This window comes from Brassica napus, chromosome A4, assembly GCF_020379485.1.
Source record: "Brassica napus cultivar Da-Ae chromosome A4, Da-Ae, whole genome shotgun sequence".
Classification (NCBI taxonomy): Eukaryota; Viridiplantae; Streptophyta; class Magnoliopsida; order Brassicales; family Brassicaceae; genus Brassica; species Brassica napus.
Genome location: NC_063437.1, coordinates 10,094,303 through 10,119,941, shown reverse-complemented (window position 1 = coordinate 10,119,941; position 25,639 = coordinate 10,094,303). Strand labels below are relative to the sequence as shown.

General features: G+C 33.1%; 2 protein-coding genes and 2 long non-coding RNA genes across 5 annotated transcripts; 2 read left to right on the top strand and 2 right to left on the bottom strand.

Moving 5' to 3' along the window:
- Nucleotides 1-1,797: 1,797 nt before the first annotated feature.
- On the bottom strand, nucleotides 1,798-13,368 carry LOC106449609. Its single transcript, XR_007338997.1, has 4 exons — nucleotides 8,713-13,368; nucleotides 8,602-8,634; nucleotides 3,507-3,683; nucleotides 1,798-3,351 (listed from the first exon to the last, which is right to left on the bottom strand). It is a non-coding gene; the product is annotated as an uncharacterized LOC106449609 (long non-coding RNA).
- LOC111215028 lies at nucleotides 3,869-8,719 on the top strand. 2 transcript variants are annotated; one of them, XR_007338996.1, is made up of 4 exons: nucleotides 3,869-4,134; nucleotides 4,218-4,340; nucleotides 4,476-4,949; nucleotides 5,255-8,719. It is a non-coding gene; the product is annotated as an uncharacterized LOC111215028 (long non-coding RNA). The 2 variants fall into 2 exon arrangements; XR_007338995.1 differs by having other exon boundaries at nucleotides 4,476-8,719.
- Nucleotides 13,369-16,947: 3,579 nt separating the features above from the next.
- On the top strand, nucleotides 16,948-20,322 carry LOC106448312. The gene has a single exon (XM_048777466.1). The coding sequence runs from the start codon at nucleotides 18,082-18,084 to the stop codon at nucleotides 19,855-19,857; it is 1,776 nt and encodes a 591-aa protein (XP_048633423.1). The 5' UTR covers nucleotides 16,948-18,081; the 3' UTR covers nucleotides 19,858-20,322.
- A 3,207-nt stretch (nucleotides 20,323-23,529) lies between these two features.
- Nucleotides 23,530-25,441, bottom strand: LOC106449606 (CASP-like protein 4A1). Its single transcript, XM_013891345.3, has 3 exons — nucleotides 24,836-25,441; nucleotides 24,375-24,510; nucleotides 23,530-23,956 (listed from the first exon to the last, which is right to left on the bottom strand). Exons 1-3 carry the CDS (start codon nucleotides 25,327-25,329, stop codon nucleotides 23,762-23,764), a joined length of 825 nt encoding a protein of 274 aa, XP_013746799.2. The 5' UTR covers nucleotides 25,330-25,441; the 3' UTR covers nucleotides 23,530-23,761.
- Between the last annotated feature and the right edge of the window lie 198 nt (nucleotides 25,442-25,639).

Genomic DNA, 25,639 nt, shown 5'->3' with positions numbered 1-25,639 from the left:
AAGGGATTCTATTTTTTCCTTTATAATTTACAATAAAATAGAGTAACTCTATTATAGTGTAACTTTTGCTCCAATGGTGTTACTCTATAATAGAGTAACTCTATTATAGAGTAAAATATAGAAGAATGTCATATTTTACTTTATATTTCGGAGTGGAAAATGTCATATTTTACTCTATATTTATCTTTAGGTAGTTACAAACAATTGATTGCACCACATTTTTCTTGAAATCTGACGGAGATTGTTGAAAGGATGACATCGACCTGATAGGAAGCTCTCCTTGAATGGGATCGATCGTGGTATATATATTCATGTGTTTACTTCTAATTTACAAGTTACAACTTACAACACATTTTATTTTCCTACCAAATTAAGAAAATAAACCGCCCGAAAAATTTTTTGGGAGAATTAGTAAATAATTATAGTTAATAAAAAAATTAAGGATATAACCATGTACGAAATGATGTGACAAATTATCACCAAATTAGACCAAATAAACCTTACATGCAGGCCGGCTCAACACTTTTAGGGGTTTAGGGTAAAAAAAAAAATTTACCTCTAAAATTTATATACAGATAATGTTTAAAATATTTTTAAAATTTAATCAATAATATTTTATATATTGTGTAATGAAAATAAAACTATATACGTATCAAATAATTTTGGGTTTTTTTTAATTTAATTTATTATATTTATAATTGTTTTTATATAAAAATATAGATTTATAAAATATTGATACCCTTAATTATAATTACACGAGAGACACGGATTTGGGCCGGTCGCACCGTTATCCTCCTCAATGAGCAGGTCCTGCTTACATGCGCGTGAAGATGCACAAAACGCATCGTCAAAATAAATCATGAACGATATAGTATTCGTTTTACAGGTTCATGGCTGTGAAAGAAATTGTTTAAGCAAAAAGGGTGTATTTGACAGCTAGAGAAGAAGGTGATGTTGTTATTGGTGTCAGAATCGAAGGAGGAGAATTAGAAGATGGAGGAAAAAATACGTTTTGCAGAGAACATGGTGAAGTTATCAATGGAGTTGATCAAGGAGAAGAAAAAAAAAACCAAAAAGTGGAAGATGAGTGGTGATGGTGGTGGTCTATTTCTTTATTATTATTATTATTATTATTATTATTATTATTATTATTATTATTATTATTATTATTATTATTATTATTATTTTGCAAGAAAAAAGATAGAAATATGTGTATACACGTTAATATATCAAAATCTATATAATAAATTTAATATAAATTTCAACTGCAAGTAGATTCCTTTAAATATCTCTAGGAGAAAGTTGATGGCTTGGATGGAGTTAAAGTTCTGCAAATTGCAGCAGGACACAAAATTATGCTGTTGTAACAGGGAAATGAGGAGAGTTCAAATTCGTCTCTTTGTTCTTCATACTTTTGAGTTATAAACAAACAACATGTGAATATGCCTTGCAGAGAGTGGAGAAGTTCAGGCATGGGAATAGGGGGAACATGGTCAGCTGGGTCCTGGACTCCTGGAAACACCAATGATCAGAACAACCCTCAACTGGTGAGCCTAGGAAATATAGACCTGCAGAAAAGATACAAAAGTATATTGCAGAAGTGGATATACCCATGTAGTAAGGCGTCTTCATCATAGAATGGATGTATTATATATCTAATGTATGTAATATTGTACGGGGCGAATACATTTTTTTTCCTTTGTCAAGATTAAAAAAATCTATCTCTACTGCTTTCCTTGGCTACCTTACTCTACATGAAATAGAAATTCCAAAAGAAAGTAAAACCCTACTCGTTTAGTGCATGCTGCCATGCTCCATGGATGGTGAGATTATCTCTTTTTTTTTTTTTGAACAACGGTGAAATTATCTCTATAATGTTGTTTATTAGATGATGAAGAACTGAGCTCAAGCTCAGAGAAATGATGAAAAACTAAAGTTTGTTATTGATGATCTGATTCAACGTTCTGTTAACAATCAATGTATCACTTATATACTAAGACGGTTCACACCGGTTTAATGCAACATACAAACATTAATAACCGGTACAATATTAACTCCAATATTGTTGTCTATGATCTCACGAGATGATGATCAGATTGTTTTCATATCCATCACAAGTATAAAAAGAAGACTATATCTGTGCTTACTTCATTTTACTCTGCTTGCAAAATCATAAAACAAATTAAGTGGATGTGAAGCAGTTTGATTAATCCAATTTTTTTTCTTTTATTGGTATGAATTGGCCTGGGTTGACCAACCATCAAATGAACCCGTCAATATAACTTCTGAGGCTGAGTTAGGCCATACTATGGATGCAGTCCGGAGTAAACTAAATCTCTCCTAGTATGATCTAGTTTGCTATGTTTCTCTCGTACAATCCTTTGTGCGTCTTTAGAAGAAAAATAATTTTACCAATGTGAGAGACAATAGCATAGGCTTCCTCTTTTTGTAAATAAGTAATGAGCAAAGCATACATTATCTTTCCTTCAAGCACTGCTAGGTTTGCCTGTGTAGACCGTAGCATATTATGGGCGTCTATGATCTCATTCTCTTTGAACCCCCAATCATCACAGAGGTTCTCCAAGTTCACAAAATTTATCTCAATATCCAACATGAAATCATCAACCCAAAATAAGCCAAGGGATATCACTATGGGTAAAATATCCTTAAATTTTGATTCGATCGTTTTGATTTGATCGAAGAACATTACTTTAAAAAAAAAAAAAAAAAAAAAGAAGAACATTACTTTCACAACTTCATTCGGATGAGCCCTTAGGGATTGAAGAACAAAAGAAAGTTCTGACTGGAGATTTTGGAGGATGAAACCACATTCTGTGCTTGTTTGCCAGGTTCTAGAAGAAGATACACTGCCTCTGAATGTAAAACCTTCTATTCTATAATCTAATTGATCAAATCAAGAGAAAACAAAACCCTAATGAACCAGCCAAATCAATGTAGAGTAAGCAGAATATGATTGATTACCTAGCAGGAAGCCGATTGAAATGCTGTCAAAGTTGAACCTCAAAATCAGGAAGAGTAGCTTCTTCGTGTTTAGATTCTTGAAGTCCCTATACAATTTTAAGGTTCTGGAGAAAGGGAAAAGCCAGAGGAACCAACAGCTTCATGTATGGCTGCATTTGCTTCTTGGTGGAGATAAGCTATGTTGTTGGCATGTTCACCGTGAAACAGAGCTTGTCTCTCCTCACTTCCTTCAAAGTTTTTGCAATCCCAGTTCTCTGAACAAAGATTGTTTGCTTGAAAGCACTCACAATACTTCTTAAAGTATCCTGATTTCTTGCAGTGACATCCTTTGTTATGTTTCCCTAACAATACAACTTTACCAATCTCCTCCTGCAAATGAGAAATCACCAGTTTAAGCATCTCACTATAATTTAGAAGCTAAAAGAACTCCCCAACAATCTAACATAAGTTCAACTAAGTCTTCCAGCAATTGAAAATGTAAATGCTTTTTCACCAGTAGCCTTGATAATCCTCAAACAACGTACCCTTTTATGAGTTTATCTCTAACACCATGTGGACTGCTAGCAATTTTTTTGGACTGAACGCATTTGGATTCCGCTCCATAGTTGTTTCAGCAGCATCTCGTCTTGCAGGTTCATTGTCAACTTTGTTGAAACAATTCACACAGTTCCAGCCATCACAATATGTTCCAGACACAAAACCTATAAGATACATCGAAGTGTTATTAAAATCTCGTAAAATATTTATGAAGATATATTCAAACATGCGTTGAGGCGATTTATATTAAAATGACAAATCAATTATTACAATTTTTTTTTTTAAAGAATTTAATGTTATTCTTTATAAATAAAGTTGAAGTATCTGCCTTCTCAGGCGTCTACGTCGCTCTGTAGAGAGGGGGAAAAGATGACACGTGTCATCCTCTCTTTCAAAGATAATTATTTTTCGGTTTGCCCAAATCTTAATCCTTCATTTCGATGGCGACTAATTTGAGGCGGAGGATTAGCCAGAGATGGAAGGAAAGTGGGTAGGGAGGACGCCGGAGGGAGTGGGACTGGTGGTGAAGCTAGCTGGTGGCGATTAAGTAGCAGAGAGGGATGATTGCGAAGGTGGCGCGTTTTGTTGATCATAAAACGAGAGATAAGTATTTTTGTGAGTGACTGAGAATGATTATGATGCTAGCTTATTTTATTTGCAGTAAACTGTCAAAGAATAATACTGAACATAATTTGCAGTGTCGCTACCTGCTAAAAAGATATGTGGAACTTTAAGTCAATGACAGATGATGATCCAATGAAGTTTGGGTTTGGCTCACCAGCAATCAAAGATAAGAAGAAGAAGAAGAAGGCCTTCAAGCTGTGAGTGTAAACATACACCATATGCTTCTTAGATCATGTATACGCCTAAGCTAATGTGGTTCAATCGTGGATTTTTTTTTCTCATTTATCATCGATTACTTTAATGCTGCTTGACAACAAGTCTTACTGTCTCAGATATAACATTTGACGATCCATCCCTAATCAATCAGGTTCCATCTCTTTCTCTCCCTCTCTCTGTTATCCATCGTTTCTCACTATTTCTAATCAGTTTTTCATGATGCCTTCGTTTGAGCTAATTGTATATGTGTGGTTACGGAGTTGCCGGAACTGGGTAAAGATTATTCTGCTCATATGCTTAATTAGTACACTCACGTGAGCTTCCCTTCCCTTTTTCACTATCTTATCTTGCTAAGAAATTGATATGGTAAGAGCTTAATAATGTATAGAATGTGGTTACTAGCCTTTAAGTTGAAGGCATGGTTTCTGTATAATGTGTATGAAATTCATATGTGTAACAGAGATGATAAGCTTTCTGTATTGGAAGTGGGGGGTCTTCTTTTGAGATGCCAAAACTGGATGTTTTAAAATGTTTCTCTAATTGATTTGCTATAATTTGAGGAGGCAAATTCAGTAGACAGATCGTCAGAGGTATCTTGATCCAAAAGTTACAAGCATTTTTTCACATAATCAGGATAGTGACTTGAAAATGCTTCAGATGGTTAGTTTGATGAGCTTTTTATTAATATGAAGATATGAATTAATATATATTTGGTGAGGGTTTTAGGAGTTTAGATTTTTGAGTTTCGTATGAATGTGAAACAAATCATCGAGCTTTGATTTTAATGAGACTGTGTGGAGTTTATAAACTATCAGTGTTGATTATTGTTGTGTATAATGAGTTTCTAAGCTATCGCCTCTTTTTTGACTTGAAACTTGATCGCCCGGAAAAACAGAAGTGGTCTTCTTCTGCTTGAAGGTAAAACGTAAGCCAATCTGAAGAAAAGTACAAGAAGAGCGAGGGTTGGCGGTTGCAATGTAAGTCATTCTTTTACTTCTATTAAGCGAAAGTATGTCCTCTGAAAATGAGAAAAACGTCTACCCACGCCTCTTCAGTTTGCTCCTACTCTCCATCGACAATATATGAGCTCATGTTGTGTCTCAGTTCTGACTCATGTCTAACTCCCCCACCACAAATTCATACACAACAATAGACAATAAATAGCTCAAATTTTATCTGATCACCGGCCATACATGTTCGATTGATGGACTTAGCCATATATACTACAACTTCACATCACAATGTTAAAACTTACCTACCATTCTTCTCATGATTTACAATAATTCACCATGAAAGAATATGTGAAATTTATGCATTGGTCAATATTCCAGGCTCTGCAATAGTTCCAAGTATATGAATACAACTTCAAACTCTCCAAACAGATCTCAAAAATGAAATCGTGCATTCTGAACTGAGGTGACTTTAATCTATTTTCTATAAATAAATTCTGTTCTACGTGTGCTCAGTCCTCACTACAGCCTCCTTTCTATTAGCACATTATTGTACGGTTATGGACTCTTTTATTTTGTGTTTACGGTCATGTTTCATTTTTTTTTATCTTTGGTTCCAAACTATAGCCTGAGCATCTTAGAGAGCATGCCGAAGAAGGAACAAATGCAATTTCTTATGAACCTGATGTGGAGAAGAACCTAAGGAGAAACACTTCTTCAAACCCCTTTCGATATACCCGAAACCGCACAGAGAAATCACTCACTCACCCAGCTGCTTCATGGTGATTCTTGCATAGATGAGAAATGATTAGCACCAGACGTTTGTTGATTGTTTCATAAATAATGCTTGATAGGATTTTTAGTTGTGGTAGGTTTGTTTAAAGTTTGATTTATGTATTTGATGGTAACGTGACTTTCGGATATTTGAATGATACCAAAAAGATGTGAATAGATAAGTTAAGAAACTAATGGATATTGCTAGTGTAACAACTTGTCTATTATTAAAAGGTAAAGATAACTTGCTGTATTTATCATTCAACCAATTAATCAATTTACCCACACTAATTATATTCAAAGATTCAAGAAGCGAACGTCAAATTTGGTAAATATCATCCGAAGCCAAGAACAGGCAATAGACGATATCGATAGGATGACCAACCATAGTCCAAAAAACAGATCTTATAATCTAACACAAAGCTATAAAACATACAGAGAACATGATTGTTCGTTCATGTACATAAATAATTAAGAAATTCAAAATGTCTATTTAAAGAAGTATATTTTTTTCACTAAACATTACAGTTGAATCTATCTACGGTAGTCATAATCTATAACATGATTCTTTATTAGTTTAGCAATTACATATGCCCGTTTCTTAGAAATACTCCTATAATTTTCTGTGATAGTAACTCAGTGTGTTACTTTGCCTTAGCAATAAACTAAACACTTGAGAATTTTGTAATAAACTAAAGTCGAGAACTTCCAAAATCTACCACCTATTAAAGAACACAACGGTTCCTATAAGTATTAACCAAAACAAAACCTTAGATAGAGGAGAATATCAGAGCACCTATTCCACATTGCTACAACAGGTTTTTAGATACTTCTAATTTCTTGAATTTGACATTAATCCTAGAAAATCAAGAAAGGTGAATTGCACATTCTAACTACACACAAGGATTCAAAAGATTTTCAAGCTTCATCAACTGAGTAAGACTAGGAGACCAAGGGATAGGCTGTAACAATTATAGAGTGTAACGAAGTAATTAACATCAGCATATGAGAATTGTGAACTTGTCATTTCACATGTTTAGAAATGATCACAATGGGTTTAGAGTAATAAAACAAAGCCTAAACACTCAAGATTCAAGAAAACTATTACCACAAGCGGCATGATACATCATACATACAAGCACCAAATAAAGTAACAATATAAACACGAAATAAAATATAACTTTTCATGAAAGGATATATTACCAATCAGTTTAGAATTCTACGGATACTTAATCAAATAGTTAGTAAATATATGAAAAGACTTATAAAGAAAAATTTCTGATGCTTAAATAATATTTCTTATAAGGATTAACAAGCAATAAGTTTCTACAATCTCACGAATACTAGACCGATGCCAAAAATATTGCCAAGACTCATAGACTTGATAACAGATAAAAATCACTGTTATTGTAAAAACTCAAGTCAATGTATACAATTTATAGAATCTAACACAATATTCGTTAGCTTACTATGCAGAGTTGTGAATAAGTCATTTCACATGTTTACAATGATCACTAAGGATTAAGACTTAAGAATATAACACAAAGCAGAAACGTTCAATATAAAGAGACTACAACCACATTATGCAGAAGACTCTCACCTACGTTGATCTAGAAGTGACCTCTTAAAAATAAGATACATTATAATACATATAAACACCAAACTAATTTAAAATAGTAACTTTTTTCTAATCAACATACATATTACTAACGCAATTTAGATTGATCACTGAGAGTAAGAGGAGCATACACACAAAACAGATACATTCAAAATTCAAGGACTAAATACTCACACAATGTATATGATTTTCGCATGTTGATATACAAGAGACTCTAAAATATACCAGTTACATTTGTTTATCTAAAGAGAGACCTTATTCATAAAAGCATCAAACTAAATAGATACTAACAACATGATGGAATCTCAAACCTATGTTGATTTACCAGAGAATCCAAAATACATTGATTTCATAAAGTGAGACACCTTATAATACATACAAGCAACAAAATAAAGACATTATAACACGTTTAGAATGACCACTGATGGTTAAACGCGTGACACAAATCAAAAACATTGAAGATTCAAAGAACAACCTACTACCACAGTTTACAGGAGTATCTCACCTACCTTGATCTACAAGAGACTCCTAGATACTTCATACGTCCAAGCACGAAATTAAAGATAACAGAGATTGAACATTGTAAACACAATGCAATGTTCCAATATTAAAAAAAAGAATCTACTTGTTCATCAATGGGTTTTTCAGCAGTCAGTTTTTAGAATCTCACGGATGCTAAATCAATGAGAAACGTTGTCACTTACTTAGATTAAACATTGTAAAACAATGTAATGTTCCAATATTAAAAAAGAATCTACTTGCATATCAATGGATATGTTAGCAGTCAGTTTTTAGAATCTCGTGGATGCTAAATCAATGAGAAACGTTGTCACTTACTTAGTTTGTATTCATATGTAATAATATCAAATTGTAAGAGAAAAAGTGAAGAAAAGCATATACCTGAACAAGCGTCAATGAGGATACGAACAATACCTAAACAAATGTAACTAGTATTCACTTCATAATTGAATGTATCAACTAAGTAACAAACAAGTTTGGAAAAGCACATACCTGTCAAAGAAATCTGATACACTTGAAATCGTCTCTGAGTCTTCTGAAGCACATACAAAACCTGAGGAAATCATAAATCTAATTAGTCTTTAGTTGACGCAAAATGCCTCATAGTTACCCTGTAAGTGTAAAATAAGGTTATATATAGTCTTTTTCTTAAGGCTTGCTTTATGGGACTGAATGTTTTTTTCTATCCAACAAGTTCAAATGTGATGAAGACATTTTCATTCAGTCTTTGTCTGAAAACTTATTTTTAGGCAAGCCGTGGGTACTGATGTGATGAAGACTTGTTCACTCACAGTCTTTGTCTAGAACTTTTTTACAAAGCTGTGGGGTACAAATGTGATGAATACGTTTTCAATCACAATCTTTTTCTTGCAAAGCCGTGGGTACTGTTGTGATGAAGACGTTTACAATCACAGTTTCTGTCTAAAGACTTTTTTTGCAAGCCGTGGGTACAAATGTGATGAATACGTTTTCAATCACTGTCTTTGTCTAAAGACCTTTCTTGCAAGCCGAGGGTACAAATACGTTTACAATCACAGTCTCTGTCTAAAGACTTGTTTTTTTAAGCCGTGGGTGCTGGACTTTTAAAGCTGTGTGTAAGTAATGGATCTGGTTTAGATGTAGAGTCTTTGTCTGAAGACTTCTCTCAAACCCTTAATAAAGCCGTGGGAGCAAGATTTTCCGATTAGTTTGCATAACTTGTGATCGTTATTTCCATTCAACAAGTTCAAAACCAATTCATAGTCTTTGTGTAAAGAGACCTTTTTGGCATGCATCTGTTTTCAGTTACCAGCCTTTGTCTTAATACTATTTTCATAAGCCGTGGGTACAAACGTGATGAAAACTTATTTAATCACAGTCTTTGTCTAAAGAGACCTCTTTTTCAAGCCGTGAGCACTAATGTGATGAAGATATTTTAATCAGTCCATTTTGCAAAGCCGTGGGTACAAATGTGCTGAAAAAGTTTTCAATCACAGTCTTTGTTTAAAGACCTTTATCGCAAGCCGTGGGTACTAATTTGATGATTCACACAGTCTTTGTCTCAAGACTTGTTTTGAATCCGTGGGTACTAACGTAATGAAAACGTTTTTTCAATCAGTCTTTGTCTAAAGATTTGTTTTTTTTTAAGCCGTGGGTACTAAATTTTGTCACACTTGGCATCTTCAAACATCTTTTTGCTTTATAGAGCTGTGGATAAAGCAATGGATCTGGTTTAGATTTAGAGTTTTTGCCTAAAGTTGTTTTTATAAGCCGTGAGTACTTAATGAATCCAACCTTTTATAAGTCGTGGGCTACTATAAATGTTTTTCAACTCGTAGTCTTGTGCCTTAAAAGACGTTTTCTGAACCGTTGGTCGTTTTTCCATCCAACGAAAGATTCGCAAGCTGTGTGTTCCATTCATAGCATTTGCCTTGAGACTCCATGTTAAGTCGTTGATTGACTTTTATAAAGCCGTTGGTCGTTATTTCCATCCAACAAAGTTGAAAATCAATGTATAGTCTTGTCGTAAGACTTTTGCACTCTAAATATAGTCTTGCAAGCCGTGGGTACTAATCACACTTGGCATCCCCAAACATCATCTGCTTCACATAGACGTGGGTAAGCAATGAATCCGGTTTAGATTCAAGAAGTCTTTTGTCTAAAGAACTTTCGTGCAAGCCTTGGGTACTGTTGTGATGAAGTCTTCGCCAAAAGACCTTTTATGCAAGCCGTGGATACTAATGTCACAAAGACGTTTTCAATCACAGTTGCAAGCCTTCGGTACAAATGTGATGAAGACGAGTTTTTCTTGCAAATGTGATGAAGACATATTCAATCACAGTCTTTGTCTTAAGACTTTTTTTTGGCAAGCCGTAGGTACTAAAATGTGATGAAGATGTGTTCACTCACAATCTTTGCAAAGCCGTGGGTACAAATGCGATGAAGACATTTTCAATCACAGTCTTTGTCAAAAGACTTTCTTGCAAGCCGTGGGTACTAATGTGATGAAGACGTTTTCAATCAGTCTTTGTGTAAAAGCCTTTTTTGGCAACTGTGTCTACTAATGTGATAAATACAGTCTTTGTCTAAAGACTTTCTTACAATCACAGTCTCTTTCTAAAGACTTGTTTTTAAGCCGTGGGTACTAGGCTTGTTTTTTTAAGCCGTTGGTACTAACATGACGAAGACGTTTTCAATCACAGCCTCTATCAAAAAACTTGTTTTTTAAGCCGTGGGCACTAAACTCGTTATTTCACGCAACGAGACTCGGGACAATTAGTTTTCATCACTTGTGGTCGTTATATCCATCCAACAGTTTCACGCAACGGGACTCAGGGACAATTAGTTTTCATAACTTGTGGTCGTTATTTCCATCCAACAAGCTCATAACCAATTCATAGCCTATTTGTCTTAAAGACATTTTGTAAGCCGGTGTTCTTTATCCATCCATCAATTTCATAGTCATAGCCATAACCATAGTCATTTTATGTCTTAAGACTATTTTAAGCCGTTGGTTGTTTTATAAAAAGCCGTGGGTACTAAAGACTTTCTTACAATCACAGTCTCTATCTAAAGACTTGTTTTTTAAGCCGTTGGTACTAAATTGTGTCACACTTTGCACCCTCAAACATCATTTGCTTCATAGAGCTGTGGTTAGGCAATGGACCTGGTTTAGATTTAAAGTAGTCTTTGTCTGAAGACTTCTTTCAAACCGTACATAACAATATTGATAAAGCCGTGGGTTTACTTACTTTTCAGAACTTGTGATCGTTATTTAAAACCAATTCATAGCCTTTGTGTTAAGGAATTTTTTCAACGATCTCATAGCCTTAGACATAGTCATGTTCTGTCTGAAGAAATTTTGTAAAGCCGTGGGTACGAAAGTAAGTTTTACTTACCATCCCCAAACATCTCTCGCATAGACATGCACTACCAACCAATAGTTTTTAGAGCAATTGGGACGATCTCATAGCCTGTCTTAAACTTTTTTTGCAAAGGCGTTGGTATTTTCTAAGCCGTGGGTACTAATGTGATGAATACATTTTCATCAGTCTCTGTCTAAAGACTTTTTTTTGTAAGCCATGGGTATATATGTGATGAGGACGTTCTCAATCACAGTTTTTGTCAAATGATTTTTTTTTGCAAGCCGTGGGTACAAATGCGATGAAGACGTTTTCAATCACAGTCTTTGTCAAAAGACTTTCATGCAAGCCGTGGGTACTAATGTAATGAATATATTCTCTGTCTAAAGAGTTTCTTACAATCACAGTCTCTGTCTAAAGACTTGTTTTTTAAGCCGTGGGTACTAAATTTTCTCACACTTTGCACCCTCAAACATCCTTTGCTTCATTGAGTTGTGGTTAAGCAATGGACATGGTTTAGATTTAAAGTAGTCTTTGTCTGAAGACTTCTCTCCAACCGTGCATTCCAATATTAATAAAGCCGTGGGTTTACTACTTTTCATAACTTTGTTCGTTATTTCACGCAACGGGACTCGGGACAAGTAGTTTTCAACACTTGTGGTCGTTATATCCATCCAACAGTTTCACGCAACGGGACTCGGGACAAGTAGTTTTCATCACTTGTGATCGTTATTTCCATCCAACAAGCTCATAACCAATTCATAGCCTTTTGCCTTAAGACATTGTAAGCCGATGGTCCTTTCATAGCCATGGTCATTTTCTGTCTTAAGACTATTTTAAGCCGATGGTTGTTTTGTAAAAAGCCGTGGGTACTAAAGTAGGTGTTACTCTCCATCCCCCGCCAAACATCTCTTTGCACTACCAACCAACCAACAGTTTCTAGGGAGATGGATTTAGATTTTTTTATTGGGACTAAGCTAGCTTTCACGCAACAGGGACTCGGGACAATATGTCCCCAAAATAAGAATCTGGCTAGAACACTATTAGATTAGTGTCTGCCTATGATCTTTTTGGAGTCTGATAAAAAAACGTAATGTAAGAGAACTTATCTGCTTTTTGTGGCCGTTGAACTCAAAGATTCACACTTATCATCAATCTGTCAATGATGGTTTCTCCACATCCACATTCTGTAAAACAAAAAAACAGAGAGAGAAAGAGGCTAAAGTGAAATGTAATTGTCCACTTGTACAAAGAATACATAAGAAAGAAACGTATGTATACAAGCAATAGCTTTATACAAACCAATTTCAAGTGATCAAGATATAGATAACAGAACATCAAGTAGCCCAAATCTAAAGCACGGCCAAGTTCTAAGTTATACTGTAAATCAAATATTATTGTTCAATTTCATGTCAATTGCTAAAATATATACAGTTCGTAAGACATGTTCGTCTTCGTATACTCAACGATAGAAGAACAAAAACAATTCGCGTAGACAGAGACGTTGCCTCAATGATGATTCCAGACGAATTCAGGCGCTTTCCAAGATCACTGCAACAGTAAATACATGAACGATTAAGGAAACTTGAAACCCTAAAACTAAAACGTAAAAACCCAATCGATTGCATCAAACCCTAATTAAATAAGATATGAACGGAACCCAACAAGACAAATTCAACATCAAGAGAAATCGAAGAGGAGAAAGAACTTACTATTTTAAGAATGCCGTGAACTTTGGGTCTTAAAATCTCTGGAAAAGTGTGTATCTCCAGAAAATTCGAGAGACAAATCTTCAGGAGAAAACTCTAACACACCCTCTAAGAAGTGAAGACCCGTGGATCCCTCTGATATATATTCTTTAACTAAGTATAGCAACGGATACATTTTTAATTGTACGGTGAGTGTGTTTCCACGTGTCATGCTTTTAATCACACGATTTAACTTTCTTCTATCCTAAAATTAAGTGAATTTCAAATGTAGGGCTCAATAGAGTTTTACGCTCAATAAAGACCATTATTTCAAATATTAGACTTGTTTCACACTCTATCTGATTCAAGTTCTTTGTCACTCTCGTTATTTAATAAACTATTTTGAAATGTACTGTCATTGAAAATATTTAAATTTTAAGACTTTTAATTATTTAAAGCATTCTAAAGGAGTTTCTTAGTTAGAAAAATAAAAATATCATGTTTTAATAAGTTTTCGTGGTGATATAGCTAAAATCATTTCAATTTTACTAAAAATCAAATGAAGTCAAATTCTAAATTGAACACTGTTATATTTATTGTGATGTCGATTATAAAAAATCTTGTTCACCAAGATTTACTTGTATTTGGTCTTTAAGCCAAACTCTGATATGATATCCATATATAAGAAGTTCATTATTCATGAAATAAGACACACCAATTTATTTTTTCTCTTCTCTACTTAAAACACATTATCAGCACGAAGCTCTAGCGGTCTTAAGCTAATAGGTATATATTTTTAGTCTATATGCAATCCTTTTCAAATCATGCTTATTATCAATTCATGGTTTGTACGAATGGGATTCATACACTGTATGAGCTTAGGAGATTTAGTCCAATATTGTTCTACCCTTGTCTCTAGGAAAGAAAATCGTTCGATGAAGCAAACCATTGTGTTTTCTTCTTCTAACCACGCAGAGATTTTAGCCATTCATGAAGCTAATCGCGAGTGCGTATGGTTAAGATCCATCATTCAACATATACAAGAAGATTGTGGTCTATCTACAGGGAAATAAGCCCCAACAGTCATGTATGAGGATAATGCTGCATGTATTGCTCAAGTCAAAGATAGATAACCAAGGGTAACATGACAAAGAACATTCTACTGAAATTCTTTTTTACCCATGATCTACAGAAGAATGGTGATGTTCATGCCGTTCAAGTTTGTTCAAGTGACAATTTGGCTGACTTATTGACCAAGGCACTACCCACTGTTACTTTCAAGAAGTTGGTTCTTCTTATCGGATTACGTCTTCTCAAGGATCTTGACGTCTGTATACATGTATGAGGGGAAGTAATTGGGTGATGCACTCTTTTTCCCCTTAACCATAGTTTTTTTTCATTGGTTTTCATGTTAAGGTCGCATCATACGCGCATAATAGACATCAAGGGGAAGTGTTATTTATTGTGATGTCGATTATTGTTCACCATGCTAAACCCTCATATTGTATCTCTATATAAGGAGTACATTATTCATGAAATAAAACACACCAATTCATTTCTTCTCTTCTCTACTTAGAACAAACACACCCTTAGAATTTCAGTCCAATTTTTATTTTAAGATTATCTATTAATCATGTAATTTAAAAATTTAAAACCTCCCCCTATATATTGATTGAGAAGTCACTTAAGTGATTTCTGCTGACGTGTCGTTCATAGGAAAGCTTTTCAATTAATTGTTATAATTTGATTTGTTGATGATTTTTAATTTTTAATTTATTTAAATAAAGTTTTTAATGGAAATCAGCCCTAAATTACCTAATCTATTATATGTTTCCGAACATACAATTAAACATCTTAAATATAGATTAATTAATATAATTTATTTATAGAAACAATTAAATATCATAGATTACATTATATAAATTGATAATCAACATCCCCCTATATATTAACTGAGAAGTCACTTAATTGATTTCTGCTGACGTGTCGTTCATAGGAGAACTTTCTAATTAATTGTTATAATTTGATTGGTTGATAGTTTTTTAATTTTTTTATTTATTTAATTAAATTTTTTTAAAAGAAACCAATCCTAGAATTACCTAATCTAATATATGTTTTCAAATATACAATTAGACATCTTAAATATAGATGAATTAATATAATTTATTTATAGAAACAATTAAATATCATCGATTACATTATATAAATTGATAATATACATTTAAATACATATGATACTAGAGAAACAATTACAAAAATGGTTTTAAATATATTTATATTAGTAGTGAATACAATAAATCATAGATTCCAGAAAACTAATTAATGTAAACCTAATAATATTAATTAAACTCACTCATTCACTCTCTCTCTCTATATATATATATATATGTATATGTATGTATATGTATATTCTGAAACACTTGAATGCAAAACAGTCAAATATATAATTTTAAGAAATTCTCATTGTTTTCCAATGCCAATGTGATCATAGATAAGTTATCACTTTTAGAAATGATTAAAATATTTTATATTTTAAAACATAAAAATTATATGGTAAGTCATTTAAAATTATATTAATCAAGAAAGGTTATTTAATTCATCTATTAATATAAACAGATGAATTAAATTTATTATATGGTAAGTCACTTAAAATTATATTATATGGTAATTCATGTAAAATTATGATATAGTAAGTCATTTAAAATTGAATTAATCAAAGTATTTTTCACATGTTTTTTCCTAGAGTTAATACTCTATTAAAATAATTCATATAGCTTTGATTATAATAAAATTAGAATGCTTGTTTTGAATAGTAAAAAAATAAATGAGACATAAAAAACAGGAGTGAAGAATAATAAAATATGTTTGTTGTGTTCTTGGTTCTTTTATATTTTTTATGTATTTAATTTTTTTGTCTGTCGAGATGCATGTATTTTTTGTGTTACTATAAATGTGAACTAATAATTTTTATGTATTTTTTAAACATTGTGATAAATTGAGTAAGAAAGATCAATAAAATTGCATGTTCTACAATTGTTAAAGTCATAGATAGAAAATATAATGTAAATTGCAAGTAGGATAAATTATTTAAAAATAATGAGATGTATATGTTGCGGTATAATAAACTTTTAAAATGTACAATAATACAATTATTTTTATACAAATAAAAATATTTAATTTTGATATAATATCACATTAATATTAAGTATATATGCATAAAATAACAACATTTCGTTAGTTAAAATTTAAAAATTAATTTTTTCTTATTAATTAATCAGATTTAATTAAAATGGGTATGTTTTAAAGGAAGAAATGGTTTGTTTAACCCATCTAAGTTTTATGTTAAACACTAAATAAAAAATGAACGAAAAAGTGTAATTTGTGATTTGAACAAATTATAAGAACAATTACTTAGATTACCATTTTCCTAATACATGTTTTCATGTTTACATTAACCAAATTTATCCTTGGTTTTAAAGAGATAAATCATACTATATATTAATTGAGAAGTCACTTAAGTAATTTTTTCTTATGTATTGTCAATAGGTTAAATTTTTTAAAAAATATATAATTTGATTGGTTGCTGACGTTTATTAGTTATTTATTTTAATCAGATCGAAAAATAAAAGGCAACTATAGAAATAATTAATATAAATTACCAAATAACACATGTAATATTTTTTTTTGTCGTCAACACATGTAATATTACAAATAATGATTTATGGTAACCAATTGTAGAATTGGAGAAAAAAATAATATGTTTTATCAATTTCTTTTTTTATCAATTATTTATATAATTAAATTAAATACTTAACTTTTTTTATTGAATTTTTTATGGTTATATATTCTTATATAAAATAATTATATTTGTAGGTAAAAAGTATTAGAACTTTTCATGGTTTCTAAAGTCCACACAAAGAAATTTACAAAATATCTTCATGATAAAAGCATCCGATCATTGTATTGGTTCTACAAAAAAACTCTTTTTTTATTTTTTGAAAGCTAGAGTATTCTCGGTTTTTTCACACGTTAAAATAAAATATAAAGTAATTCTATAACCAATTATCTGAATTGATTATAATATTGCTTTTATGTAAAAGAAATATTTGTAATAACTAAGATTTACGTTGTTGAACTATTTTAAATCTCACTGATCTTTAAAAATATATAATAAAAATTTTGATTATCCAACTATTTGAAATTTAAAATTAAAATGTTAAAATTTTAATTATTATTCAAAAATCATAACAATGTAAACTTAATATATAGTTCCTTATATAATATAATTACCCTCCAAATTGTGGGCAAACACCTAATAGTAAGCTCAAAGTCATTCAAATTCTCAAGATGTGTTTCCCGGATTTCAAAATTCAATACTTCCCAAGGGTGCAAAATGGAATTGCTGACTCGCTAGCTAGGAATGTCCGTTCCTTTCATAGATCTTTGTGTTTTGTTGGTTGTTCTATTCCGGTCTGGTTATCCAGACCACTTCAAGTTTGAGTAATAGAATAGCTGTTTGTTACCAAAAAAATAAAAATAAAAAACACCTAGTAGTAATTTTATTTGAATCTCTCATAGGTTCTCGTGGATGGAGTACAAGCACAAAACAAACTTTGGCAGCTTTGAAAGCACAGTAACCCAAAGATTCGAATCTTAAATATAAGATTAGGGGACATGTAACCTCAAAACACACGAAAATCTTCATAAAAAAACTACTAATTCTTTAACGGCTCTGTTTTTTTTTTTCTCCTTTTCGCTGTTTTAGTTAATTATTTATCTATTTCAGATGTCCTAATAACAAGCAAACTTCAAAGATTTGTCAAGAGAAAAAAATGGTCCTAGTTGAGGAGCTCTCAGACGTAACAACATCACATGGAGAAAATGATGATGTATCCTCCTATGATGATGATGACGATTCATTAACCCCATCTATGGTCTTCGACCAAATCATGGGACCCACGGTGATGCTTGCATCCCACGAGCACCCTTTCTACATACACGGTAGCAGCAACGGTCACTGCGACGGATGTCCAGAACGTAGAGACAACGGTTTCTTTGGCTACAGCTGCCCTACCTGCGACTTCACTGTCCACAAAGAATGTGCTGAGTCATCGCCAGAGATTAACCATCCTTCTCACCGGAGACATCCCCTCACGCTCTTCAAGCATGGCCTACCACTAGCTGCCGCAGACGATAAGTGTCGTCTATGTGGAGAAAAGCTTGGAAAATTAGTATACCATTGCTCCATATGTGATTTCAGCATAGATCTTTATTGTGCGCGAAATCCTCTTGAGTTGGTCGTTCACTACCCAAAAGGACATGAACATATCCTCACTCTCATGCCAAGGCTCATACGCTTCACTTGCAATGCATGTGGTCTTGAATCCGACCGGTCTCCTTACGTTTGTCCTCAGTGTGATTTCATGATCCATGAAGATTGTATCTACTTGCCACGCGTCATAAGCATTATACGTCATAGACATCGCATCTCTCGCACTTATTTTCTCGGCTCTGGAGATTGGACTTGTGGAGTTTGTCGAAGAAGAGTGGACGGGAGATATGGGGCGTATTGTTGCTCTATTTGTCCAGACTACGCGGTTCATTCAAAATGCGCCACGAGAAGCGATGTGTGGGATGGGCGAGAGCTTGAGGACGAGCCAGAAGAAAACGATGAATGCGAAGAGCCCTTTTGGGTTGTGAGTGACGGGGTGATAAATCACTTTAGCCATCGAGAACATGATCTACGACTCGAAGATGGTCTTGCTAATATCCTTGGCGAGCATACTCGTTGTAGAGCATGCGTTCGTCCTGTCTATTCTAACTCATTCTACAGTTGTATGCATTGTGATGATTTCGTTCTCCATGAAACATGTGCTAACCTTCCTCGAAAGCAACGACACGTGCTGCACAATCATCAACTTACTTTGTACAATGATGATAGCATAGTCATGGACTTTCCAAGTACTCGTGGAGTATTCTTGTGCTCTGCTTGTGACCGACTATGCAGTGGTTTCAGGTACGAATGTTGCAATATCAAGTTAGATGTAAGATGCGGTTCAATATCCGAACCATTCTTGTACGAATGCCATCCGCATCCTCTGTTCCAAACTTCAATAGGTAGCAAGATATGTGCGGTTTGCAAGCAAGAGTCGGTTTATGTTCTTTCTTGTCTGGACTGCGATTTTGTTTTGGATTTCAAGTGTGCTACCTTACCAAATAGGGTAAGGTACAAATATGATAGAAAGCCTCTCAGTTTATGCTACGATGGAGACAAGGACGTGACAGGTAGTTACTGGTGCGAGATATGCGAGGGAGAAATGGATCAAAAGATAATGTTCTACACTTGCGAAAGTTATGGCTCGACTATTGATATTCACTGTGTACTCGGAGACTTCAGGTATGTGAAGCCTCGACTGCAGTTTGAGTTCAATGGAAAAAAATGGAAAGTGGCTTTAAATGGTATAAATCGACCAGGATGTTACAAGTGTGGCTTTCGTTGCAAAGGACCTTTTGTTGCAGTAAGGGTAGACTATGATAATGGTGTTGTTTGTTCTCTTTCATGTTTATGGAAAGGAGATACTTTCGAATTTGTAAGAAGAATAGACTAAATGATATTCTCCATGACCATCCTTCTTTTTATGCAATGTAACGATGATTCTCCAGAAGGTTTAATATTTTTGTTCTTCTTGGTTTTCTTTGGCCAGCACATGATCATAATCAAGATCGGATGGAATATATTTCCAAGTAAACTATTAGAAAAGTTAGCATTTGTAGATAAATTAATTTTCTATTTTAGTCTGTAAGGAATTTACTAGACAATTAATTAATGAAGTTTGTATAAATAAACCTACAAAACTAGAATAAAATAACAAAAATTATCCTACTATATAAAAGGAGCTAAATTATTGATTCCTAAGCCTATCCACATGTGCACAAATATTCAGGACCAACCAATATGCCAAGTCATCACGAAGTGGGCTTGCAATTAAAAAAAAATTCAACAATTTGCAGCCCATTAGACCCATCTCCTAGCTCACTCCCGAGCCACTCTCTCATAAGCATAATCCCGTGTTCTAAATATCTTATATTAAATTTTTTAAAACACTCATATCTTAGAAATAGTTTAGAAAATATATTTATATAAATATTTTTTTCTTGAATAATATTTAATTATATTTTTTATATCTTTTTAACTTCTATAATAAAATATTGTTTTCAGATAGCAACAAAATATATATAAGAATTATCTTATTTTTAAATTTTTTATAATTTTATTATATTATTTTAGAATCAAATATTTAATATTAATATAACATATAAATTTTATATGATTAAAATAAAATTCGTTTATAATTATATATAAAATTCATTAAGGGTATTGTTTTAATTAACACATTAGCGAATCAGTTAGAAATTAATAATAAATCAATAACCTATCTAAACGTCTAAAACCTAATAAAATATGACAAATAAGAAAAACTAACTAAATTTTAATATAAAATAGAAATTTAATATTATTAAAATAAAATTCATTTTTAATATATATATATAATATTAATTAAGGGTATTTTTTAAATTAATAAATTAGTGACTTAGCTAAAAATAAATAATAAATCAATAATTTAGCTAAAACCTAATAAAAACATGACAAATAAGCAAATTTACTAAAATTATGGATAATATAAAATATGATTGATTCTTTAATACAAAATTAAAATAAGAGTTTTGTTAAATAAAACATAAGTTTACCGTATCGGTGTTACAAAAAAAACAATCATTAATAGTGTCGTAAGAATTATGTCTTTCCCATTAGCGAATAAAATTGAAGCAAAGTGTTGGAGGATAGCTCAACGTATAGACGAGATTATGGAGATTGATATGGGAGTTGAGGTAACGGACACAACTGTTCCTCCGTAAAGAAACGCTCCTGCTAGACATCCTGGATAAATGAAAGAGACATATATGGACTTGGTTTTGTGTTAATGGATGGTGACTTTCTAATGCTGTTTGGAGCAAGGGCCGATATACACGCACCAAATCACCACTGCAAGGGGAAGCTGAAGGTTTACTATGGGCAATGCAAGTGATACTGAAGTTTGGACACAGAGAAATGGTCTTTCAATCGACTGTGAACAACTGGTTATACTCATTCAAAAGGAGGAAGATTAGCCTGCGTTGGACTCGGAGCTCGACAAAATACAGGCTGTATCCAAAGAATTTTCTGAACTTTCTATTTCTTATATTCCTAGATCTTTAAAATTCCGTACGAATAGCCTAGCAAAAAGTGTCCGATCACACGCATCTCGATCAGCTTTTGTAAACCCTTTTGCACTAAGTTGGCTAGCCCCACAAGCTAGCATGAAGGTGCCAAAAAAAGAATAAAGTTGAAAGTGAAACTAAATATCCCAGTGAACAAATTTATCAGAAGTCCATATTTATGTGAATGTCTATATGAGACAAACAATTTTTTTAGACAATTATAGAATATAGTCACGAAAATCAATCCTAAAATATATAATTTAAAAACACTATTTAAACAAACCATCAAAATTTTAAATATTACACCAAATAAGAATATAAAGATCAACTATATTCTCTTTGTGTATAATGTGTTGTGGTAAGATTCAAAAAAATTAACTTACTTTACAGTAAGGAAAAATTAGATTTTTAATTTCAAATTTACAGTGAAAACATAACATTTTATAAAACTAAACAATTGACATAATAGTACAAAAATATGAAAAAAAAAATCAAAATATTATCCGCGCGTAGCGCGGACAATGACCTAGTTATACTACAAAAGTTTCCTCCAAAACGGTATCAGAGCATTAGCCACACATAAAAAGTTTTGTACGATTCTTGACTGCTTATTGGTACAAATCTAACTTTTATATTTATATTTTCTACTTATGATTTCTAAAAAAATGCTTTTGTTTTATTACATTATAGGTGTGACTCGTAACCATTATATGAACACTAGGAATAAATAGGAAAATAACGAGTAAAAATAAAATTTTAGGAATGATGAGAAATGATGATTTTTTTATCAAATTTAATAAAGAATAGTTTTATTATATAATTCTTTACAAACAAAGTAATAAAGAGGAAAGAAAAGGAAATATATTCCTCGTAAATGGTAAATTTTTCGAAGAATGTTAGGGAATGTAGTGTTTTTTTCGTACTTTTATTTATTCCTATATTTTACGTATTGTTTCCAAATAAATTGAAAAAAAAAAGAGACATTGTGATTACTAAAGCCATGCTTATGTTTTAGCTTCTTTGATTCACGTTATTGTTCTTCTTTTTGCTTTGCTAGTTATTAAAACAAAATTTAGAAAAGGCACGTTTTTCTTCTGTATAGAAGACGTTTGGTGTTTGAAAAAGAGAGGGGAATTTGGCTGTGGGTTATGAGCATGAAACCACTGATGAGTTCGTTCAAAGTCACCTATTTAATCTTTCTTTTTCAGATCTTCATGTGATTATTTATCTACTACACATTTGATGATGATCCCGAAAATATTTGAAGATTGATGATTCCGACGGGATTATACAGATCCGACAGAGTGATCATTTGATAATGTTGTTGTGGACTTTGAGCATGAATCAGATGAGTTCGTTCAGTTTACATGGTAGCATGAGACAATGAAGATACACAACTAATACAGTATATTCGATGACTTTGGCGAGGTATAAATACTACTGATAACTTTATAGCGAGGGTATAAATACCATAAAAATGACTTGATGATTGTCCAATCTCATACGGACTAGAGGGTGTTATGAGAATTACGAAATCGTTTAGAATATATTTTCAGGTAACTATTAGAAAAAAAATAGCATTTATGTATAATTAGTTTTTCTATTTTATTATGTAATGAACTTAATCTAACTCTTGCTTGCGTTAGGTTTGGTTCACTTTGTCCGGTTATGTTTATTTGCAAACGCCTAGGTTTAGTCACGCAACAATCCGATTACCACTAATGCTTGTGTTCATGGGCTGGCCAATTAAAAAAAAAGGTTCGAAAATGACAAAAGGATTGATACTTTTAAAGCATCAATCGAACTTCAGTCTCTTATACCAAATAATACGATAATAGTCGTCTGGACTACCTGCTCGGTGGTGTCTATATTCATCTGGAAAGCCATCGAAATCAATGACTCGGGCGCTACGTGAATATGTAGGTTCTGGTATGGTTACCACTGTAAGTATAAAGTGTCTATATTCATCTGATGATCAGTTGATGACACATCATGTAGCTTTTCTGTAGAACAATAACAAAAAGAACATAAATAGGATCCACACTATCTTTTGCGAGACGGAATATTCTGCAACATGAAAGCTAGCAAACTAAAACTCCTCCACCATATAAAAGAAAAGTTTAGTTTTTTGAAATGTTAAGAAACTGGACCCTCTTCTTTATAGAGAGTTTTAGGGTCAAGTGCCTTTCTATAAACCAATTACATAAGGATGCAACTTATATGTTACCACTTAAAACAAAATGAGATCGTCTGTTAGATAGACCGGAGTGAGCAAAGGGCATAGCCGGAAGCCAAGGAGCAGAAGGCGAATGAGACAAAGGAGACAAAAGATAAGGAGACAGATGCTCTAGCTAAGCTTGGGAACTTGTCTGCTCCCCAATTTGATAGCCAATCGTCTACACGGATCGAAGCAGAAGTTGAAGCCGATGCAAGAAGATACGCAATCATCTGCAACATCAAAACAATTTTTAACTCCTAGGAATTCAAGGGAACATAGTTTAATGGAGGACTTGAGTGGTACAATCAATGATATACCATCAGACAAAGACGAACACTAAACTTGTACAAAAAAATCAGAAACAATTAGCTCAGATGATTGACTAGTTTCACAAGAATATCACATATTTGGTTATATATTCATACGACTTGAAACATATGGTAATTTTGACTTCCGTCATGCGCATTTGAAAGAGAAAAAAGATTAGGTAAGGTGATACCCACCCAAACAGTATTACTACATCGAGAAGCCTATTAGTATTCGACGAGGGCAACGTCAAGTTTCTAGCTTTAGGTTGTTTCATATTCAGGTTGCTAACCATTTATAAGAGAGCATATTTTGAAGCACAGAGAGGCAGAAGGAACATACTTGATCAAGAGCAAATTCCAAGAAATGTCGGAGGTTATGTCGTGATCTGCGAATACTAGTAGATAACAGATACACGAGATCACATATCATAAAAGCTGAGTAGACAAAACCAATCACATTCGCAGCCAAACAGAATCTGCAACCAAAAAAGACACGCATGAATAAATCAACTCAAGAAAACTAAAGACAGAGTATTATAGCTTAGCTTACTTCATTAGCTTAAAGTAAACAACCTCAACAGGTATTCCACAGATTGTTTAAACCAAGTCAGGGTGGGGTCATCTATCTCTCCTTATATCTTCATAAACTTAAAATTCATATATATAATGTAAGCTATAAAGTAAGAAACTTTCACCTAAACTTAAATGAATCACAGTGATAGACCGAATCATATTCAACTAAGAACCCTGGTTACTATTACAAGCTCCTCAACGTTTAAAATAAAGGAAGAAACTTTGAACCTGAACTCTTTGTATTGGTAGAAAGAATCACGAGCCCATCCTTTATCTCTATCAGCAACCATAACAGAGAAGGAGACGAGACACGACACAAACGCAGTAACCCTAAACCCAAGCAAAGCCTTCCTCACGAAACTTGTCCATTTCGATTCACGCGGAGTCGTGGAGAAGCTCGGCCTCAGTCGCCTCCTGCTCTCGCCGAGTTTCTGCTCCGCCAAGTCTGCGTTAGTAACCCTGAAAGGAGTCTCGTTCTTCGTGGCGACGGAAGCTACGGAAGGAGTTGGGACGACTGTGTGAGGAGAAGATCCGTGGCTATCGGGGATTGAAGAGACGGTGTTGGGTGAGTCGGGAGGTGAATCAATGGTAGTTGGTGGTAGTGAGTGAAGCGATGATCTTGAAGACATCTCTGGGTCTCGTCTTTGTTTTTTGTCGTCGTTTTCTTCCTGTTGCTGCTGCTTCCGAGATTTCTGCGTCTTTTCTTCGTCGTCTTCTTCCATTTTCGTTGAAATTTTGGGGGTTTATTAATTAATAATTATAATTATTTTCGCCAGCGGAAGTGATGAAGTATATGCTTCCACTCTCTCTGGTCAAATGTCTCCATTGGGGAAGAAGACGAGACAGACGAACTTTTTAAATAAATATTTGTGAAAAGGGACTTAACTTTATCCTTTCTCACGTTTCTAAACTAAACTATTGTTTCTTCAAAAGAGTCCTATTAATCTTGTTGCACTTTTTAACCTATACTTTTGTTTTCACACACAAGTCCCATTAACTAACATTTTTGCACTTTTAACTTAAAATTTCACA